The 20,876-nt window shown below is 49.3% G+C and overlaps 1 protein-coding gene across 1 annotated transcript in view; it reads left to right on the forward strand.

The window, feature by feature from the left end:
- The window catches only part of LOC125366770 (phosphofructokinase, platelet), a 46,676-nt gene that overhangs the window by 7,388 nt on the left and 18,412 nt on the right, over positions 1-20,876 (forward strand). Inside the window, 7 exon segments of the mRNA XM_048367464.1 lie at positions 6,623-6,696; positions 14,515-14,592; positions 15,772-15,961; positions 17,492-17,657; positions 19,027-19,071; positions 19,257-19,365; positions 20,331-20,426. Of these exon segments, the coding sequence (XP_048223421.1) occupies positions 6,623-6,696; positions 14,515-14,592; positions 15,772-15,961; positions 17,492-17,657; positions 19,027-19,071; positions 19,257-19,365; positions 20,331-20,426 (758 nt within the window).

The raw sequence follows: 20,876 nt of genomic DNA on the forward strand, positions 1-20,876 counted from the left end.
AATCAGCCCTTTTGTCTCCTCAAGTGTTAACATTTTAAAATACAATTGAAACGTTATCAGAACACAATCCCATTTGGAGACCTGGAAGGCCACCTTGGAATAGGTGGTAAATATAGTATTTATTTACTAGTAGCAGACCTATACTGTATTTACAGTATTTATGGCATTACACAGCAAACACAGGATTTACTTAACGCTTTCTTAACCAGGCACATGTGTCTGTGAGTTCATGCAAGACCCCATACCCTGCAGGAGAAGATGATCTTATAGAATCTACTAAACAGCTATGAGTTGATATGGGATATGGGATAACCAGAAAAAAATAATTGAATAACTGGACCTTTCTACTGCTCTTGACTCTCATGTATTTTCCACTTCCCTGCTCCTTCCTTGTTTCTAACGTTTTGTTCTTGTTTCCCATAACAAGACTGTACTTTCCCTGAGGACGGGATTAGATTTTTGGCAAACAATGTGAAAGTTAATTTCCAACTATTAAAGATTCTCCCCGGCTAGGAAGATTCCATTTCCCCACTGAAACCTCATGCACGTCGTTTCTGTGCTCAGGTCAGACTGCCAAACCCAAAACAGAAGTGAAGGAATTACTCCCAACCATGCCAGAATTGTTCCTCTGAAAAACAGTGGCTTGAATGTGCTGTGGGAAAACCAGAAACTGCTCTCGGTCCCAAATGACCTGGTGGCTGAGCCTCATGGACAGCCCTAGACAAAATGAAGACAGACCGACAACTCTCACCCCAGAAACCTTAAAACCTGTTTTGTTTTGTTTTTTTAAAACCCTACTAGTAAGAATCTGTGTGCAGAATGGTGGTTTATTTCTTCTTCTTTGTGTCTTTCTAGGGCCCAGCACTCTTCCAGAGTTTTCTCAGCAAGGGCTCTGTCTGCTTTCTGGGCTGCGACCTAAGAGGCCAGGTTGTACCCAAATTCAAAGGTGTAACCTAAAAGCTACACAGCCCCCACCCTGAGCTGTGAAACAGCAATCTGGCCCTAGGGAGCATTCTTTCCACAAAGGGGGAAGTCGTCCTCCCCTCCCCCTCACCCCCCCTCCCCCGCTTTTCTTTTCTTTTTTTTTTTTGGCCAGTCCTGGGCCTTGGACTCAGGGCCTGAGCACTGTCCCTGGCTTCTTTGTGCTCAAGGCTAGCACTCTGCCACTTGAGCCACAGCGCCGCTTCTGGCCGTTTTCTGTATATGTGGTGCTGGGGAATCGAACCTAGGGCCTCGTGTATCCGAGGCAGGCACTCTTGCCACTAGGCTATATCCCCTCCCCCGCTTTTCTTGAGATTTCAGCTACCTTCTGGGCCATAGAGCTCTGGCTAGGAGTGAGGTGTTGTAGGGCAGTTCTACCAAAAGGAGGGAAAAGGCACGGGTTTAGGTGGCTTAACTCTTATTATGCTAGCTTGTGGGTGGATGGGAGCCGGCTGGGGCTTGGAGCTGGGCTTCTACAGTGTGGTGGGCATGATAATCAAGAGCCCCTTAGAACTGTGTCCTCTCAGAGCCCTCTCGGGAAGCTCTGGGATGCCCTGGCTGGAGCCAGCCAGATCTGCTGCAGGTTCTAGATGAATGACTGGAGATGATCCTGTGATCTCCCCAGAGCCGGGCTGGGTGACCTGGAACTGGCTTAGGGCTCAGGGGTTCAGGATTAATGGGACACAGATTGGAGTGGGAGCAACAGAGTCTCCCAGGAGCTGCCTTCTGCATCATATCCAGCTGTTCACTCCTTCTGTCTTCCCCCCGCCCATGCACCTGTTCTAAATATTTAAAGTTTACTTTGCATTTCTATGAGAGACCCAGTGCAGATGAGGCCTTCAGGGAAAAGAGGAGCAAAAGAGCTATAGACATGGAGTAGGCTCCTTTACCAGCCCCGTGCCCTGTGTTGGCACATTATATATACATATCTCCTGGCTAATTTGGCCCTTTAGCGTAACCGTGAAGAGATGCTTTCATGTGTTCAATTAAGAGGCTAAGGGAGGGGCTGGGGATATGGCCTAGTGGCAAGAGTGCTTGTCTCATATACATGAGGCCCTGGGTTCAATTCCCCAGCACCACATATATAGAAAATGGCCAGAAGTGGCTCTGTGGCTCAAGTGGCAGAATGCTACCCTTGAACAAAAAGAAGCCAGGGACAGTGCTCAGGAGTCCAAGCCCCAGGACTGGCCAAAAAAAAAAGAGAGAGAGTTTAAAATCATGGGCTGGGAATATGGCCTAGTGGCAAGAGTGCTTGTGTTGTATACATGAGGCCCTGGGTTCGATTCCTCAACACCACATATACAGAAAATGGCCAGAAGTGGCGCTGTGGCTCAAGTGGCAGAGTGCTAGCCTTGAGCAAAAAAAAAAAAAAAAGAAGCCAGGGACAGTGCTCAGGCCCTGAGTTCACAGCCCGGGACTGGCCAAAAAAAAAAAGAGGCTAAGGGAGCAAGATGCCCTTGGCTCTTTCCTGTAATCCTAGCTACTCTGAAGGCTGAGATCCGAGGATCATGGTTCAAAGACAGACTAGGCAGGAAAGCCCATGAGACTCCCCTCCAACTAACCAGAAACGACCAGAAGTAGAGCTGTGACTCAAGTGGTTGAGCAAAACAGCTAAGCAGAAAAGCTAAGGGACAACATCCAGGCCCTGAGTTCAAGTCCCAGTACACACACACACACACACACACATGATAAAGGGGTAGAGGCACATATACCCTGAGAGAGTTCTGTCTGCCAGGGCGCAGAGAGTCTGGTGAGGGAGAAAGCTGGCAGTGGGGTGTAGGAGCTTAGGGGAGACCTCTCCAGGGAGGACTGCAGGCAGGGTAAATGCTGAGGTTCAAGGAGAGAAACGCCCTCTTCCCCACTGGCACCAAACTCCCCCTTGAGCTTTGTCCACAGACCCTGGAATCCAGGTGAGGAGTGGGTTTGAATGAGGAAGACTGCTCAAGATGGCGGAGATGGCTGAAGTGCTGTCCTTTCCTGGCCTGGCTACACCTCGTTATCTTTCTCTGCTATTCTTCTTTTCTCGTGAACTTTCCTAGCACCTTCGTGTTCGCCTCGTGCCTGAATTCTCTTGTCACACTCAAGGACTGAGGTGGTTTTGCGGCCCTAACTGCTCTGATAACACCCTTGGTGCATCGGCTTGGACCTTAGGGATTAAGTACTTTGACTCTAAGGTCACAATATGGAGCACAAGAACAAGTGGGAAAAGACATACAGGAAGTTCTTCAAGTCACGGACAGAGTATTCCACGGCTTTTACCTTATCCCTAATTATCTTTAGAAATACAGAAGATAATTATGTTAGCTGTGAACACATAGGCAAGAGAAAAAAAAATGGCTTCAGTTATTCTGCCTAGTATCTGGTGTAGATGTCAGAGGGATTTGTTGGGATTCAAGGGGAAATGTTGTTAGTGGAAATGTAGGGCAGCTAATCAACCACGATTCTCGTGTGAGATGAAGGACTCATACATGGCACAAACGTGGTGAATGTAATAGGAAAGTTTGTTGGGAAAGGAATAGGATAGGGGAAAAGATTGCGTGGCCGAGCCATGCCAAGGGAAGAGGGCACTTCAGATGCATCTAGTGGTCGGTATGCCATCTCTGGGAATAGACTCAACCATTAGGTTTAAATACAAGAGGCATTAGGGGCTCGGGGCAAAAGAGTTTAAGCGTTCCAGTGAGAGCTTGCCTAGCCATGATCTCAGTTCTCCTTTTCCCAGTTCCAGAGAAGTTAGGGCTGTTTAAATATCACTTGAGGGGAGCAATCTGGCTCCCAGGAAATGACTTCTGCCTCCAGGGTTGCAGGTCTGGTCATTAGTGGTAATTATCCTTATTTAGAGGGTGGTGTGTCCTGCCAGGTAGTTTTAGGCCGTATCCTAAAAGATGTTATCCTGTCTTGTCTTTTCCTGGAATCCAAGATGATCACGGAGTGACTGTGGAGAGAAGAGCGTAGGACAGTAACACATGGGAAATGGAGGCAGAGCTTCCCAAGCTTTTCTTCCACTGTTAGTGGATTCATGGACTTTGAGTAGACAGAAAGCGGGGAACATCTCAGGGCTAACCTTTGGTCCCTGCTGAGATTACCTGCGAGAGATCTCAAGTCCAGTCCCCAGGGCTGAGGTCGCCTGTGAGTGGGGAAGTGAGATGAGATTTTAGGTTGCAGTTTTCCTTTGCTTGTGGCAAGCTGCCACCTGTCTTTAGGAAGAGGGTTCATTTTAATGAACAGGAGCTGCTGCTGAGGGGTTTAGTAGTATCCGGCCTGAGGGACAGAAGACCGTGCCGCACAGTAAGAGAGTACAGAAGCAAGCTAGAATGATTTGTATTGAGATGATTTCTTACGTTGTAAAAATACTGAGTGTGATCTTGTGGAGAGACAGCCCTCCCCCTACACTCCCCCACCCCTGCCCCAACTAGATGGCCATCGAGACTTCTGCTCTTAATCAAGCACGGTTTGGATATGAAGTACTAAAATCATTGCATGTCCGTGTGCACCTGTCATTGAGCTTAGCTGTACGTAGGAACGTGGGTTCATCCGCTCAGTTTCTCAGCTAAACAAATGCTGTCAATGAGCAGCATAGCCTTTCTGGAGCAACTGCCTTGTTCTGGCCTGGAGCACGTGGGCTCCAATTATTCAGGAATTTTTAAACCATCTTCTCAGCCCGTTCACCCAAATGTACCCCACTTTGGGTATTCTTGGAGAACCAGATTCCTTCTGTTTGTGTACTCTATTTAGCCAAAACTGTGACTTTAGTGCCACATCCTGAAAATCGCTCTAGTTCCGACTCTTGTTTCCTTCTGGAGTTTAAAGCTACAGGCAGATGGGGAAAGGTCAGGTGCATTCCGGAGGCCCCAATTCCACACTTTTCTGGACGCCATACTAGTCTTTGTCACTTCTGGGATTCAGGATTTTACTTCAGGTTCTGTGCCCCCAAGGAGGGAGGGAGGTGTTCGGGGAGGGTGTTCACCCTCCACAAATGTGACTTCTGTGGAAAGCAACATTGAGTCTAAGGGTTATATGGTAAGGCATTGCGTAATGCTGCTCTTACTTCCTTTAGTGTAGAAAATATCTCGGATTTATATTGATTAGACATGATTATTTTTCTTAATATATTTTAGTGTTGTATCACTCATTTTCCACAGTGTCTAGTGAGTACCACTGCTATATTTCTATACCCTTTGTCCCACTTTTTCTGTGTCCCCTTTACCCTCCTAAAGACAAACAAACTAACAAGACAGAAGGAAAAGACAACAAAAATAGCACCACCAACAACAAAAATCTCATTTCTGTTTCTTGGAGATCATTTTGGTAAGCATCATTTTGTATGATCATATACACATAGCTATTAAGCCTATGAATATCCCCCTTTGGTCTCACTGTATGCATAGCTGCAGACCTAAACAATTTATCAGGGCTTCCCTGTGACACAGAAATTCCACTCTTTGCCATTTATCCAATAGAACACAAACAATACCACACTAAAGCTGCTAACACAAACATGTCTGATACAGTATTGTTTACCCTAGCCAAAATATGAAGTCAACCCAGTTGCCCTGCAGTGGATAAATGGCTTGAGAAACTGTGGGGCATATACACAATGGTATTGTACTCCTCTATCAGAAAGAATGACATTGTACCATTCATAAAGAAGTGGAAAGATGTGGGAAAAAATTACCTTAAGTAAGCCAGACTCAAAGAAACATAGGTTGCATGGTTTCTCTCATTTGTGCTAGCTAGAATGTGCCTATAAATCTACAATTAAACACACTGAATGGGTAAAAAAAAATAGACACAATTGTTCATAGGCGGGTTTAGTCTGTCTTCTAAGAAAATACCATGACTTGTTACATATTTCAGACGATTACCTTTTTGTCTGGTGAAATGATCAGTTTGTCATGTCTTCAGTCACAGACCAATTGTCTTTTTTTGGTATTCTTTTTTTTAATTTGGCTGTTCCCTCCCTCCCCCCCCCCCCGTCTGTTTGTCTGTCTTATCTGTCTGTCTGTCTATCCATTCATCCATCCTTGCAGCTTCTTGGAGATAAGAATGTGGGTTTTGTTTGCCCTGTCGGCCTCCCGGTCCACCAATCTCAGCCTCCTTCAGACCCCCTAGGATTATAGGTGTGAGACACCACCATCGGGCTTATTACTATGTTGCTTGTTGTCGTTGACCCCCCCGGAGTTATCTAAAAATCCTTATCAGTCAGAAGCAGTAATCTGAACTCTGGGGCCTCCTCATGCCCTGTGCCCTAGAATGGCCTTGCTTTCTATGTGTGCCCTAATTTTTTTTTTTTTATTTTGTATTCTTATTTTTTTGGTGCTGGTCTTGGTGCCTGAGCTCAGGACTTGGGCATTGTCACTGGACTTTTGTGCTCAAGGCCAGTGCGAAGATAATAGTCTCACTTTGCTGCCCCTCGAGGCTGGCTTCAAACCTCGGCCCTCAGATCTCAGCCCCTGGAGTAGCTCGGGTGACAGGCGTGTAATTCTCAGCACTTGCATTCCTACTGTGTATCCTCCTTACGCTTCATGCTGGGAGATGGGCGAAGGTTCCTCAGCTGACCTCTCTCAGTCTTGGTTCACTAATGGCCGAGCCTGTACAGTGCGGGTGCTCCTCGGTAACCCCTGTTCTCTTTTCCCTTGTGCAGGTATGAACGCCGCTGTCCGCGCCGTGGTGCGCATGGGCATCTACGTGGGAGCCAAGGTGTACTTCATCTATGAGGTCAGTGTCGGCGTCCCGCGTGGTGGTGTGTCTGTGACTCAGCCTTGCCTGCCTCCCACTTGCGCCGAGACCGGGGCTTGCAGGGCCACTGTCTCCAGGAGGAGCCTGCTCCGCCCGTGCGGAGCACTGGAAGGGAGGGGAAGCACAAAAGTCACCCTGCTCTCCAGCGTCCTGCCTCTGAGTCATAGGGACCTGTCGTTGTTGCAGAGAAGTCTCCTTCCTACGAAGGGGTGTGACCGTGGGGGCTGATGTTGAGTACGTGCTGAGAGAAATGGGGGAGACACAGCCCCGGGAGTGGAAAAGTCCACTTCCCTACCACCTTATCCGCTCGCCTCTTAGCCTCCTGACAGTGAGGACCGTGGCTCTGTGTCCGGCTGCCGAGGTCCTGGCAGCTTAGAAATGAGTAGTCTTGGAAGAGGGAGAAGGTCCTAATGTAGTTTCCCAACTCTTACTCTATTTCAAGAACAGGAAGGGGAAAAAAAAATCCATATTTAATTTTTAATCAATATTTAATTTTTTTCCCATCTCTAAAATGTCATAGAGCTAGCTTTAAAAATAGGAGGTATTAATTTGTAAGAAATCTCTTTCTGAGTGAGCAGTTATTCAGGTCTCATTCCTCTCGGCTTTGTCTATGAAAAGACTAGAAGGAGACGTATACATTATAACCATTGTAACAATCTGGGTGGGGGGGTACATGCCTGTAATCTCAGCAGGAGGCTGAGACTGTTTCAACCTTCCCCCAAAAATAGAAACAACACACGCGTGCACACACACGCACACTTATTTTGCTTGCTCTTCTTTTTCCCCATACTTAGATTCTGACTACTTCAGTTCTACACCCAGGAAATTTAGGTTAGCCCCCAGTTTTCAACTATAGCCTTGCAAGTTCAGTCTTCACATTTGAACACCCCTCACTGTTTTGGGTCACTGCTGTGATCCCCCGTATCTTGCCATTGGCTCATGAGCATTGTGAGTAGTCAAAGCGATTTCTAGAACTTCTTCTAGAAACTTCTCTCCTTCTCCCCCCCACCCCCAGGCCCGCACAGAAGAGGGGGCCACAGCAGGCCCTGGCCAGCTCTCTCTCTGACTCCTGAGAGCTGGCTGTGTGTCTGTCTGTTGGCTGAGTCACTGCCGTTCTTACTCTCTTGCTAATTCCTCGGTTACTATTTGCCTACCCCTTGTTGGAGAGAGGCCGTCTCCACGTTGGGCTTTGCTTAGTTTAATTGCCCTGTGGTGGTCCGGTGCCTGGTTGAATTCATCTGATTGGGGGTAATTGTGAAACCGTGGCTCTCAACCATTTCCAATCCGTAGTTTTGGCCCCTGTGAAGGTCGAATTGCCCTTGTGAATTTCCACTCCTGAGCTGCAGCCCGGATGGCTTCCATCCCATTGCTCACTGATTTGGAATGAACACATTAGCATGGATGTCCACAGTCCTTCCCCTCCTCCCCTCCTCCCTGCTTCCGCTCTTCCCTCCTCCCCTCCTCCCTGCTTCTGCTCTTCCCTCCTCCCCTCCTCCCTGCTTCTGCTCTCCCCTCCTCCCCTCCTCCCTGCTTCTGCCTGCCCCTCCTCCCCTCCTCCCTGCTTCTGCCCGCCCCTCCTCCCCTCCTCCCTGCTTCTGCTCCTCCCCTCCTCCCTGCACCTTAAGTCTGCACACAGATACCCCGGGATCTTCCGTCTGAGCATGCTCGTCACGTGTCGTCTGCTCTTGCGACAGAGCCTGCGCAGTGAGAGGTGGTGTGCGGCTTTGCGTCTGTCTGTCCCTCTGTCTGTCTCTCACTCTCACTGTCAGTTGGAGTAGTTAGAAAAAAGAAAAGGAAAAAGATGAGGTGGACTATGAGCAGTGCTTTCCGGTTCCCCCAGGCCTGGGTCTGTCATTTTTGGTGTTCTCCTAGTTGAACTGGGAAGTGGTTTCTGACATCTAGGAGGTAAAGCCAGCTGCCCCCCCCCCCCACTCCCCTCAGATGGACCAGGAAGGCCTTCCCAGAGTTGACTGGCCTCACACGCCAGCGGGGCCGAGCTTAGCTAACCTTGTACCTAACCCAAGGGCCAGTCTTTGTATATGCGTGTGCGTGTGTGGTGGTCCTGGGGCTTGAACTCAGGGTCTGGGGGCGCTGTCCCCGAGCTTCTCTGGCTCAAGGCTAGTTTTCTACCAGTTGAGCCACAGTGTCCTACTCAGCTTTTGTGGAGATAAAGACTCTCAAGGACTTTCCTGCCCGGGCTGTCTTTGAACCCGGATCCTTAGATCTCAGCCTTCTGAGTATCTAGGAGTATAGCTCCAGGCTCCAAGGGCCAACTTCTATTTAGTTTGAAGTAGTTGGAGAGGGCGAGTTAGATGATAAGCGAAGGTTTAATCTGGGACGTAACTCCAAGTGCTTTCTCGGATTTCATTGTTTTGCATTCGTGTTATTGTGTGTGTGTGTGTTTTGTTATTGCGGCCTGCGGGGCTTAGCTGTTGCCAGATCTATGTCTACCAGACTCCCTCTAATTGCTATCTCCCACACTGGAGAGAGTTCAGTCTTTCTTTTAAGGTAAACCAGATTTGTTCTCTTCATGGTTGCGTTAGTGTTCTCTGGAGAAGCAGGAGCAAGAGCGTAGGGAGTTCAGCTTTTTGGGTTTTCCTAGTGTGTTCCGTGTCACCGACAGACCAAAACCTGTCTTAAAAGTATGAATTAGCTACATGAAGGTTTTTGTTGTTGTGTCTCTAGTGGAAAGGATATTCATCTGGAGACGCTGGCATTTCTGGTAAAGAGCCTGCCACTTGAAGCTGAGCTGTTGGGAGTTGTCTGGCTGTAGAACTTGCAATCTGGGCCAGGGCTACGTGAGATGCGTGCTGAGCCCCAGGGCTCGGTTCTGGAGGGAGGGAGGGAGGGAGGGAGGGAGGGAGGGAGGGAGGGAGGGAGGGAGGAAAGGCTGGTGGATCAGGCTATTCCGCCCTACCTCAGAGGCCAGTTGTTTCTTTTTTCTTTTTGATTTATCATAAGGTAGATTTTTTTTCCCCCCCCTTAAAGACCTTGGAAGTGATGAGTAGAAGAGTCCAGGGTGTGAAGAAGAGTCCGTCTGTCGGCCTGGCACTGCTGTCTATCCTGGCAGCCGACACACAGATGTCTCGTTGTTTTTAGTTGGGTTTAATGTCCATACTATTGAAGGTTATGCTGCAGTCCTTGAAAGAAGCATGCTCCTCCCCATTCATATACTGAGGATTAACTGAAGCCATCTTTCATCTCTGAGAAGGGGCTTGGAACCGATCCACCGCAGCCATTTGTGAACACGAGCGTCAGAGCTCGTCTTTCATCTCGTATGCCCTGGAGAAAGGCTCGGGATAATTCGGGTCCTTTCCGCAGCTCCTCTTCGTGTTACAAGCATCAGGTTGTGGATGTACCGGGTGGGCTGTGCGTTCGTATTGCAGGAGGCTGTGGTCACGAGGACAGTGTCAGGGGTTGGACCCCGGCCAGCTCGCTGGCCTTGGGCCAGAATGTTGGGGCTTGCCTTAGAACACTAGCCATGAACACCGTGGGTTCACTGAGTTATTGGCATCTTTGTCCCCTTCTCTAATACATTTCCTTCCTTGAGCAGCCGAATCATTATCTTGTTTAGGGATAAGACACCCCACCCCCCTCCTTCCAGTGTTGAAGAGAGAGACAAGCACCACGCTGGTGACAACACAGAACGGCCTTTGCCAACCTCTTCCTGTGCGCCCAGAAGTGGGAGCATCGGTTCCGCTCGCCACCTTGGGTGCTCCGTGCTGGGGTCACGGCTGGAGGAGGGCGTGAAATCCAGAGGGAGACAGCGGGGACGCCTTGCCACTGGCCCCTCCCTCCCTCCCTCGATCCCATTGCATCCACCCCGCCTGTTCCGCTTTCCCTTGGCAGGTCTTTGGTGTGACCCCTGTGCGTGTGTCATCCAGGCACGCCTCCGAGGGTCTACGCATCGTGTTCTGTGTATTTGAACTTCCTTAAAGGCGAAGCCCATTTCTGACTAAGAATAGTCCCAGCAGCGCGTGAGTGGGTAACAGAACGCAGCCCCCCGGCATCTGCCCACCACCAACCCCCCCTTCACGTCTACTGTGTGGCTGAAGGTCGCTCAAGGGATTCCCGGTGGAGGTCAGGTCCCGTGGCCTAGGTCTCTTGCACACGCCCGAGCTTTTCCTTGTACACTGGCTAGTACACAGCTCGAGTAACGGAGCGTACAGATAGGAGCCTCAGGCCAGTTCCTAGGCTCATTTCTTCATGTGTCGTGGCTGACACGATCCTCTCCACTACCCAAGCCACACGTGGAGCTTCAGACAGTCCAGTGACTGTTGAGGTCAAGTTGTAAAAGAGGGCAGGTGCACTGGCTCACACCTGTAATCCCAGCTTCTCAAGAAGCTGGGATCTGAAGGGTCGAGGTTCAAAGCCAGCCCAGGCAGGAAAGTCTGTGAAACTAATCTCCAGTTAACCACCAAAAAACTGGAAGTGGAGTTCTTGCCCAAGTAGTAGAGTGCTAGCCTTGCACACAGAAACTCAGGGACAGGGCCTAGACCTTGAGTTCAAGCCCCAGAACTGGCCTACTGGCATATGCATGCACGCACACACACACACATTGCAGAAGGGCCTGGGCTCTCCCCGGCCTTTGTTAGATTGTCTCAGTGGGACCAATGACCTTCACTGATGACATTGAAGCAAGCAAGGCCGTCCCTCGTGTACAGTCAAGAGCTTCCCTGTGGCTGCGTTGGAGAGCTGAGCTGCCTTGTTCTTTCAGTGGCTGTTGGCTTTACAACAGCTTCCCTGATGTGGCGCCCGCCTATAGAGCCTGTTAGCTTTGGCTTAAATCTAATCGTGCCAGAGGGCTAAATAGGTGTATTATTGGCGTGCCAAAGCGCCAAGTTACAGGACCGTACGGTGAGTCGTGGTGTTGTAACCTGTGCTAGAGCGGGTTTGGTCTAGAGCGGAGGTTAGACAAGGGCAAGTCCGGAGGCGCCTCTCCCTTTGGGGATTTGTCCACGGAGTGAGGAACTCAGCAAGCACGTGGCTGCGGGCTGACGGACTCTTGGGTTCCGTGGCTGAGCTCAGTGACCGGCATGCTGGGAGGGGCTCTGCGCGCTCAGGTTCTGCTATGGATTTCCTGTGCTGGGGGATATGTCAGAGTCACAGCCCTGCACAGACATGGAGAACCTTCTCCTCCTCCTTCTTGAGCACCCGGCTTTGAGCAGTGGTGTTAAGTAAATGTGGGACGGGGTGTGTGTGTGTGTGTGTGTGTGTGTTCACAGTTTCTCTGCTTACTGGCCCTCAAGTTCCATAACTGAAAGATGCAGCAAATTAAATTGGAAGAAAGAAGGAACCCCCAGGCGAGAGGACATGTATGTATGTACATCCATCAAGCGATTTCTTTTTTTCTTTTCCTGTGCTGGGGCTTGAACTCAGGGCCTCCTGCACTTGTTTGACTTTTTTTTTTTGCTTAAGCCTAGTGCTGTGTCACACCTCCACTTCCAACTTTTTGCTGGTTCATTGGAGATAAGAGGCTCATGGACTTTGCCTGCCTGGGCTGGCCTTGAACTTTGATCCTCCCATCCCAGGCTCCCGATTAGCTAGAATAACAAGAGGGGGCCACTGGTGCCCAGCTCATCGAGCAAGATTGGTGAGGAAATGCCTAGCTTGGTCATAACAGTGCGATTGCGATTTCCCTTTGGGCTTTTAATTTTATTAATTTTTTTTAAGCTCACAGCTGTAATCCTAGCTACTTAGGAGGCTGAAAACTGAGGATCATGGTTTGAAGACAGCCTAGGCAGGTAAGTCCATGAGAGATTCTTTTCTTTTCATTTAACCACCAGGAAACCGGAAGTGGTGCCGTTACTCAAGGTGGTAGAGCGCTAGCTTTGAGTGAAAAAGTTCAGCACCCAAGCCCTGAGTTCAACGCTTATGACCAACTTAAAAAAAAAAAAAAGCATTAGATTTCTTAAAACAGAAAACTACCCACAAGTTGACTGTTGTTATCAGTCTATTTATGGTAAATTCAACAGTTGCCTAACACTACTGGTCAAAATTTCCCCTGTGAATAAAGCACTGTTGTGTACAGAAATCAACTAGCCAGAATCCCCTTGCTTGTTCTGACATTTTCCCAAGGGATTTCAAACAAGAAGTTAAAATGACATCAGTTTGTTACATGGTCTCCGAGATGTTCACAAGTGCTAGGTGATAAGTTTTATTTTTCAGTGGCCAAGGTTCTCTTAGATTCACTTTATGAATTAGGGCCAAGAAGACTTGATAGTGTTTCCTTAGTTGAAAAGTAAGCATAGTTTTACTGCTTTATGGTTTGTTTCTCTTAGAGGAGTCATAAAACTGGCTTTGAAGGCACATTCCAAAAGGGAATTTTTAGGAAAAGATTTTTGGCTGTGCCTTCCTTCTACTTCAGTGCGGGGGGGGGGAGGGGGGAACTCATCTGAAATTGTATATTATAATACATTTGGGTAAAATTTATCTTCCTAATTTGGTACCAGCCTCGTACTCGTGAGAGAGCTTAAAGCTGCAGTTGGCAGTGAATTTTAAAATGTTCCACGGGCAGAATGACTTTGCAAGTTAGAGAATGAGTCATTTCCTAGCAACCTGCCACAAGTGTAAGGAGAGCATTGGCTGCAGAGCTAATGAAATCATCCTTTCTTATTTTTTTTCCACTGCTTCCTGTCGCAGACACACCCACGGTATACAAAATGATCAAATGAGTATTATTGTATTACTTTCCTTACCAAAATTAGGTCGTGCTTTTGCAGAGCCCTTGTCTGTGTTCCTCCTCATCAGTGGAGGGATTTGTTTCTAAGCTTCAGTTTTGTGAACTCAGTATGTAAATTCAGAGAATAAGAGGGAAGAGGTATTTCTCTGTGTACCCTCACGGCCTAGTAAGTTTGAAAATGACTGACAGGTGAGCAGTTGGTGTAACAGGAAGGGCTCTGGAACCGTGTGGAAGGTAATGCTGTCAGACTTACAGCTCAGCACATCTCCAGTCCCCTCCCCTCCTCCTTGGTGGGGTAGCCGTCGTTAGGTTCTTACCCCCGTAGGCCTTTTTATTTCCTTAGTGATTAAATCCAGTGGTTCTTCCTGTGGGGGGGGGGGATGGGTAGATCTTCCTTGCCCGTTTGACCAAAGCCCCCTACTTTGTCTCAGGGTCACCCAATGTGACCTCAGCCCCGTGGGAAGGGTCTATTTTAGGGTCTGACGCGTGGGCCCGGGCTACAAGACTACTTCTTATATCCATGCCTCCCAAGCTTCTTAGGATAAAAACCCAGAGAATCGGGGATGTACAAAACACCAGTGTCTCCTGTAGTGTTCTCCTCTCCTAGGTGGGGGTTGTGCGATGAAGTTTAATGTCGCTCTCTGGAAGGTAGTGTGGACTGAATTCAGTTTATCTCGTGAAAACTGTTCAGTGGGTTTCAAAAGCCAAATGGACTGTCTCGGCCGGTGGAGACCCGGACGCGAAGCTTCTGTGTGTGTGCAGTGTGATTGCTGTGGGTGGGTTTGTGCTAAATCGCAAGCGTCTTTGGGTGACTGTGGCCCCCCCCCCGCCACTCCTCACCCCCAGCCCCCCTTCCCTCCCCGCAACCGTGGGGCAATAGGCAGACCACGTGACCTTCCATTGATCGCTTTGGGTGGGAAGAGGTTAACTCACCTCTGGGTAGAGGTTAGATTCAAAAGGCTTTCACCACGGGTTCTTACTTACCCAATACTTGTACTGCACTGGCTTCCAACTGTTGGGCTCTTGGGAGCTAACGTGCCTTCATTTCGTACAATCTGTACAGAAAATTCCTACCCATTTATTTTTTTTTACCTGGAGGTTTGTTTCTTCCCCAGGGTTATCAAGGCATGGTGGATGGAGGCTCTAATATCCAGGAAGCCGACTGGGAGAGCGTCTCAAGCATTCTGCAAGTGGTAAGTACCATGGCTGTTGGTTTCTCTTAAGTTCAAGTAATGGCTTTCGGAGGAACCTTTTACTGAATCTTCTGCTGCAGTTACCGTTTAAAACACGCAGTACCTTGACTGGTGTTAGTAAGTTAAACCTACTCCCATGGAAAGAAAACATCCTGCCTTTGTTCCTTGATTACATAATACATTCGAAAGCTCTCTACTTGGTACAACCCAGGAAACACCTTTGCAATACAAAGTTCGTGCGCACCAGCTAGCAGTGTTTCATCGTGGAACGTGTATTGCTCTGTTTCTTTTAGGCCACGCTGCAGTTGTTGAGGGCATTTGGTTTGTTGATGGCTGGGTTTTCGATGGCCAGTCTCCTTGTTTTAGACTGAAGTTGACAGGGTTCAATTCCCCTGGCGGGTACAGTGAAGAAATAATTGCCATTGTAAGACGTGCTTACATTGAATTCCAGAGTAATCCGCCCCGGGACTTTTGTGCCTCATTCATGGAACACTTGGTGAAGGCTCCTTTATTAGTTACGGAATAAAGAGATTATGTGGAAAGAAAGACTTGATGAAAAGCTCCTTCTGTGTAGGCTGAGCTTTTAAAATGTATGGAGTAATTAACTAGTTAATTTATAATTAATCTGTGATTCAGTCTGAGTGTTTTTAATAGTAGCCAAATTGGCGTATGTGCCAGTAGGGTGTGCGTTTTATTTTATTTTTATTTATTGTCAGTGCTGGGGTTTGAACTCAGGGTCTGGAGACTTGTCTGTTATATTTTTGTTCGTGGCTGGTGCTCTGTCTACCACTTGAGCCACGGCTTGCATTTCCAGACTTTCGGTGGTTAATTGGAGGTGATACTGTCTTAGTTTCTCCAGTAGCTAGGATTACAGGGGTGAGCCAGCTGCATTTTAATGATTTCAAAGCTTTCTATGCCTGGAAAGGGCAGGAAGGAAATTTTGACAACCAAGGCTTAAAGTAGAACCCTATTTGGAGGACTTGAGGACAGTATGGAGTTCCAGTGTAGGACTCAAAATGGGGGGGGGGGGAAGGGGGAGAGACACTTGGACAGCAAACAGTGAAACACCAAGGAAAGCACAAATCAAGTCCTGTAGGTATGTGTGTGTGTGTGTGTGTGTGTGTGCACCTCTTCTCATCCACCTAGCTCTCAGTAGTCATCGTTGCCTATCTTTCCCAGGGCGGGACGATCATTGGCAGCGCGCGCTGCCAAGTCTTCCGTACACGAGAGGGCCGTCTGAAAGCGGCCCGCAACTTGGTCCAGCTGGGCATCACCAACCTGTGCGTGATCGGAGGCGACGGGAGCCTCACGGGGGCTAACCTCTTCCGGAAGGAGTGGAGTGGACTCCTGGACGAGCTGGCCCAGAACGGTAGCTTCCTACTGCGGTTCCTGCCCTTCCCGCGGGCTTCCCGTCTCCTCGTCATCTGTCTTCCCGTGCTTTGGAAATCTCACATTCTCGCCTTTTTAAAAGTCTTATCTAGAATCCACATTGGATCAGCGTGTATGTGTGGGTGGGGCTCCTTTTCTTGTAGTTTTGAGGGTTTGAACCCAGGTCCTTGCCTTTGTGAGGCAGACATCCTCACGTCTGAACGAGGCCTCCCATCCTGATTTTTAGTTTTCAGATAAGGTCTAGTGTCCCGCCTAGGTGAACAACACCTGGGTGTGATCTATCTATGGCAGGCCTGCTGTTGTAGCTAGGGTGACTGGTGTGGACCGCCGTATCCAGATAGTCATTAAGATGTCTCAAAGTTTCCCTTGTCCAAGTTGGCCTTGAACTTTGGTTCTCTCGATCTCACCCTTCCAAGTAGCTAGGGCTACAGTTGGGAGCCGCCGGTGCCTGGCTTATTCTGCCTTTCACAGTAGTGAAAGCCCCCGGCTCTGTCAGTGACCACATCTGTAGCCAGCTACAGATACATTTGAATACCTCCAGCTCGGCTGAGGTTCTTCAAATCTCTGTTGCTGGGCTAGAGAGTAGCTCCGTGGTAAGCTGCTTGTCTAGCATGCACATAGTCTACTCTTCGATTCCCAGCAGGGCATATTCAAACCTATCCACAGCGTCCAAAGATGGTAATTTAGACACGAGTGATCTGCTATTACGTCATCCTTTGTGCTGCTGCGGAAGGATTTCTGAGAACTCTCACTCCTATATACTTTAGTCTTGATCTCTTTAAAGCTGTTAGTTTAATCCTGGAATAAGAAATCTCTAGGAAGATGACCAGTGTGTCTAAAGTACTTAATTGTGAAATTGTAATGGATCCTTACCCTGAACCATGAATTCTTTAAAGCCATTGCAAGGTAAAAATGGAAGCTTTTTTTTTGTTCGTTTGTTTCTCGTCAGTCATGGGGCTTCTACTAGGCCTAGGTTCTATCCCTGAGCTTTTTTTTTTTGCTTAAGGTCAGTGCTCTACTACCTTGAGCCATGGCTCCACTTCCAGTTTTCTGGTGGTTAATTGGTGATAAGAGTCTCATGGACTTTCCTGCCCAAGCTGGCTTTGAACTGGACTCCTCAGATCTCAGGCTCCTGAGTAGGTAGCTAGGATTACAGGTGTGAACCACCAGCACTTGGCAATGTGTGTGTGTGTGTGTGTGTGTGTGTGTGTGTGTGTGTTAATGTACTGAATGCAACATGTAGCTATTTTTTTCTATCTTACTTTCTTTTTAAAAATGATTTGCTGTTCTTGCAAAGTGCCAAATGCCAACTCACGTTTTATGTAATCACTTCTGCCTTTGTCTGTCTCTCCCTTTCCTGAAGCATACAGATGCGGGTTGCAAATAGCTCTCTGATCAGATAATGAATTTGGAGTCGTTGATCTCTTTCCTGTACCGTGACCGGGCGGGAGGACTCACGGGAATCCCCGTCTCTCATTGGTTATGGTGTGTGTGCTTGCCTCCCGTGCAGGAGACATTGATAACGAAGCTGTCCGGAAGTACGCCCACCTCAACGTGGTCGGCATGGTGGGTTCCATCGACAATGACTTCTGCGGCACTGACATGACCATTGGCACCGACTCCGCTCTGCACAGGATCATCGAAGTTGTGGACGCCATCATGACCACTGCCCAGAGGTAAAAGGACCTAGTTGGAACCACCAGGGCGGCTCTGCTGGCTCCAGAACGTTCTGCAGAAGGGTTTCCAACTGGAGTCTTAGAAGCTGGTACTGGTGTTACAAGGAAACTCAGTCGTGAGAAAAAGAGAAGCCACCACTTAAGAGGCCAAATTGTGAGTCTTTATTGGAGGGCTGCCGGTGGCCTCTTGTCTCAAAAGACCAGCAGTCCCGAATGCAGCTAGCACAAAGCTACTATAGGCCAAGACCAGATAAGCTGTGTAGAATCAAACCCAACCAAAGTGCTATACCGTGAGCAAAGCAAACCAGATGAGGACACAAACCTAATCGCAGGGTTAAATGAAAGCAAACCAGATCAAGGGCCAATTACCTCAGGAAGCATCAGCCCAGTCTTCTTACTTCACTGGGGCTTGAACTTGAGACCTTTTGGTGTTCTGCCATTGGAGCCATACCTCCACTTCCAGCTTTTTGCTTGTTGGAGATAAGAGTTTCATGGACTTCTCTGCCTGAGCTGGCTTTGAACTGTGATCCCCAGATCTCAGGTTTCTGATGAGCTAGGATTACAGGCTTGGGTTACCAATTCCGGTTTCCCTCTCCCCTCCCCTCCCCTCCCCTCCCCTCCCTTCCCTTCCCCTCCCCTCCCCTCCCCTCCCCTCCCCTCCCCTCCCCTCCCCTCCCCTCCCCTCCCCTCCCCTCCCCTCCCCTCCCCTTCCCTCCCCTCCCCTCCTTCTTTTCTTTCCTTTTTTCATTTTTAATAAGTAGCTTGAGACTTGGAGCACTGAATAAGAACTCTGGGAGCAGGGCCTTGTGATTATCTATGTTCAGTTGTCCCGTCTATAGCCGGCTGTCTCAGTCCGTGGCCGTGAGCTTCGTAGTCACTGGAAAACACATCTCTGATGTGGACAGGAAGGCTCAGAGCAGATGAATTTTTGCATTGCGTGGAAAGTCCCTGGTTCTTAGATATTATTATTAATGGAGCTGATTTGTGACATTCACGCTCATGTGCTTCTGTGGAGTTTACCCACAGACGTGCCCGCCTTTGCCCAGTAGTACAGCCATTACCTTCAGAAAGGGCGTGGCAAAGCAACCAGGAGGCCTTGGGGCGTACGTGGCAGAAGTTGCAAAAATACGCACTTCACAAAGGCAGTCGCCGCTGAAATCCCCTCGGTTCCGCAGACCCCCGGGCACCTTTGTGGTAACGCTCTCCTTCTGTAGGACAAGTCGTCACTTTCTGGCAACTTGGTGTCTGGAATTACGAGGCCGACTTTCTGTCTCACTGGGCTTCGAGAGCACTTTGCTGGCTGCCCGGAGCGTGTGCTCAGTGACCGTGAGGGAATGATGTACTCAGTTGTTTTTTTTTCCCCCTCCAGCCATCAGAGGACCTTTGTCCTGGAGGTGATGGGGAGACACTGTGGGTACGTACCTCTGCACGCGTGATCGGGGTGGGGGAATCCCCCCCCCGCCCCGGTGCCGCCTCCTCCTCGTGGCTCTGTGGACAGACCGGTCATAGCGCCAGTTGCCTGCAGTGTGTCATTCTGTTGGCATCGGTCCCTAAACCTGGGTGGCGGCGGCCCTGATGTGGCTTTCTCTCTTGGTGCAGGTACTTGGCCTTGGTGAGTGCCTTGGCCTGCGGGGCGGACTGGGTGTTCCTTCCGGAGTCGCCGCCAGAGGAGGGCTGGGAGGAGAGCATGTGCGTCAAGCTCTCCGAGGTAACCGCGCAGCCTCCGCGTCCGCTGCCAGGGACTGGGCCGAATGAATGAATGGCTTGGGTCAGGATTCACGGGGCGCTGGGAGCCGCCCATGGGCAAACGTGGACTCGTGAGCCAGCGAGGACTTGCTGGTGTGAAATGAGGTCACGGCTCTTGGGGAGGATCTTCCTCCTCCCCCTCGGCTGTTCCTGAAATTTCAAAGAAGGGTGCCATAGAGAAATTGCTGGAGCTTTATTGCCTGCTTAGAATATTGAGGATGCACACACTGCTTACGCCCTCTTCGGAAGAGTGTTGTAGAGATGAATCCACGCCCATAGTTATGGTTCCGACTTTTAATTTTTGCTCTTCTCAACGATGCCCAAATCATCAGTCCCCCCATGCTCTTAGGAGAGTGCCCGAGACGAACAAATCCTTTGAAGCGTGGCGTATTGTATAGCCCTCCAACCCCGTGTAACACCACGGATGGGGGCCACGCCTGTGACAAAGGGGACGGTCCAGATCCCGACAAGAGCTCTCCTGCTCTGTACCTGTTGGGCCCAGGGCCCCCTGATCGTATGAATGGCAGAGACATTTTGGACTCACAGGAGTGGTGTGAGGAGAGGTTCTTGGGGCAGCAAAAGGGCGTTCTTGGGGTGGAAGAAACACGGCAGGAAGCCTCTAGGTGTGTTCACTGGCAGGGGTGGGGGGGGGGGTGCTGAGGTGGAGGGAGGGCGGGAAATCCACCCTGATGGGGGAACTCGTCTGTAGTTGTAGTGTCCCCACAGACCTCCCAGTGCCCCCCCACCAAGATCCCTCTCACCTCCTAGGGAAGTTACTGTCAGGCTTTCCCTTCCCCATGAAGCAAGGATTTCTGATCGAAAGAGGCCAGTTCAACACCCTGGGACCAACCTCTTTGGTGTTGTGATTGCAGTCCTCAAAAATCGATGAAGAAATGTGAGGGTTTCGGGGTTTTTCTCTTCTCTTAGAACCGTGCCCGGAAAAAAAGGCTGAACATTATCATTGTGGCTGAAGGAGCAATCGACAGACAGAATAATCCCATCAGCTCAGAGAAAATCAAGGATGTAAGTGTCTCTGTATGTGGTCTCACTCTTTTTATTTTCCTGTGTTGTCACCTGGCAAAAGTTTGATGAAGAATCTGAGGATTGCAGTTCAGAGTCAGCCCAGGCAAGAAAGTCTGGGAGACTCTTACCTCCAATTAACTGCCAGAAAAATAGCTGGGAGTGGAGTTGTGGCTATAGTGGTAGAGCATTAGCCTTGAACAACAACAACCAAAAAGCCCAGGGACAATGCCCAGCCTCTTGAGTTCAAGCCCTAGGATTGGCACGCACGCGCGCGCGCGCGCACACACACACACACACACTCACTCACTCATTCCAGATGTGGAGATGTGGCTCAAGTGGCACAGTGCCAGCCTTGAGTGAAGAAATCCAATAGAAGAGTGTAAGGCCCTGACTGAGTGTAAGCCAAGATGACATACTCGTTTCTCGAGTGTGTTCTGACTAAGAAAATCA

This window comes from Perognathus longimembris, chromosome 18, assembly GCF_023159225.1.
Source record: "Perognathus longimembris pacificus isolate PPM17 chromosome 18, ASM2315922v1, whole genome shotgun sequence".
NCBI lineage: Eukaryota > Metazoa > Chordata > Mammalia > Rodentia > Heteromyidae > Perognathus > Perognathus longimembris.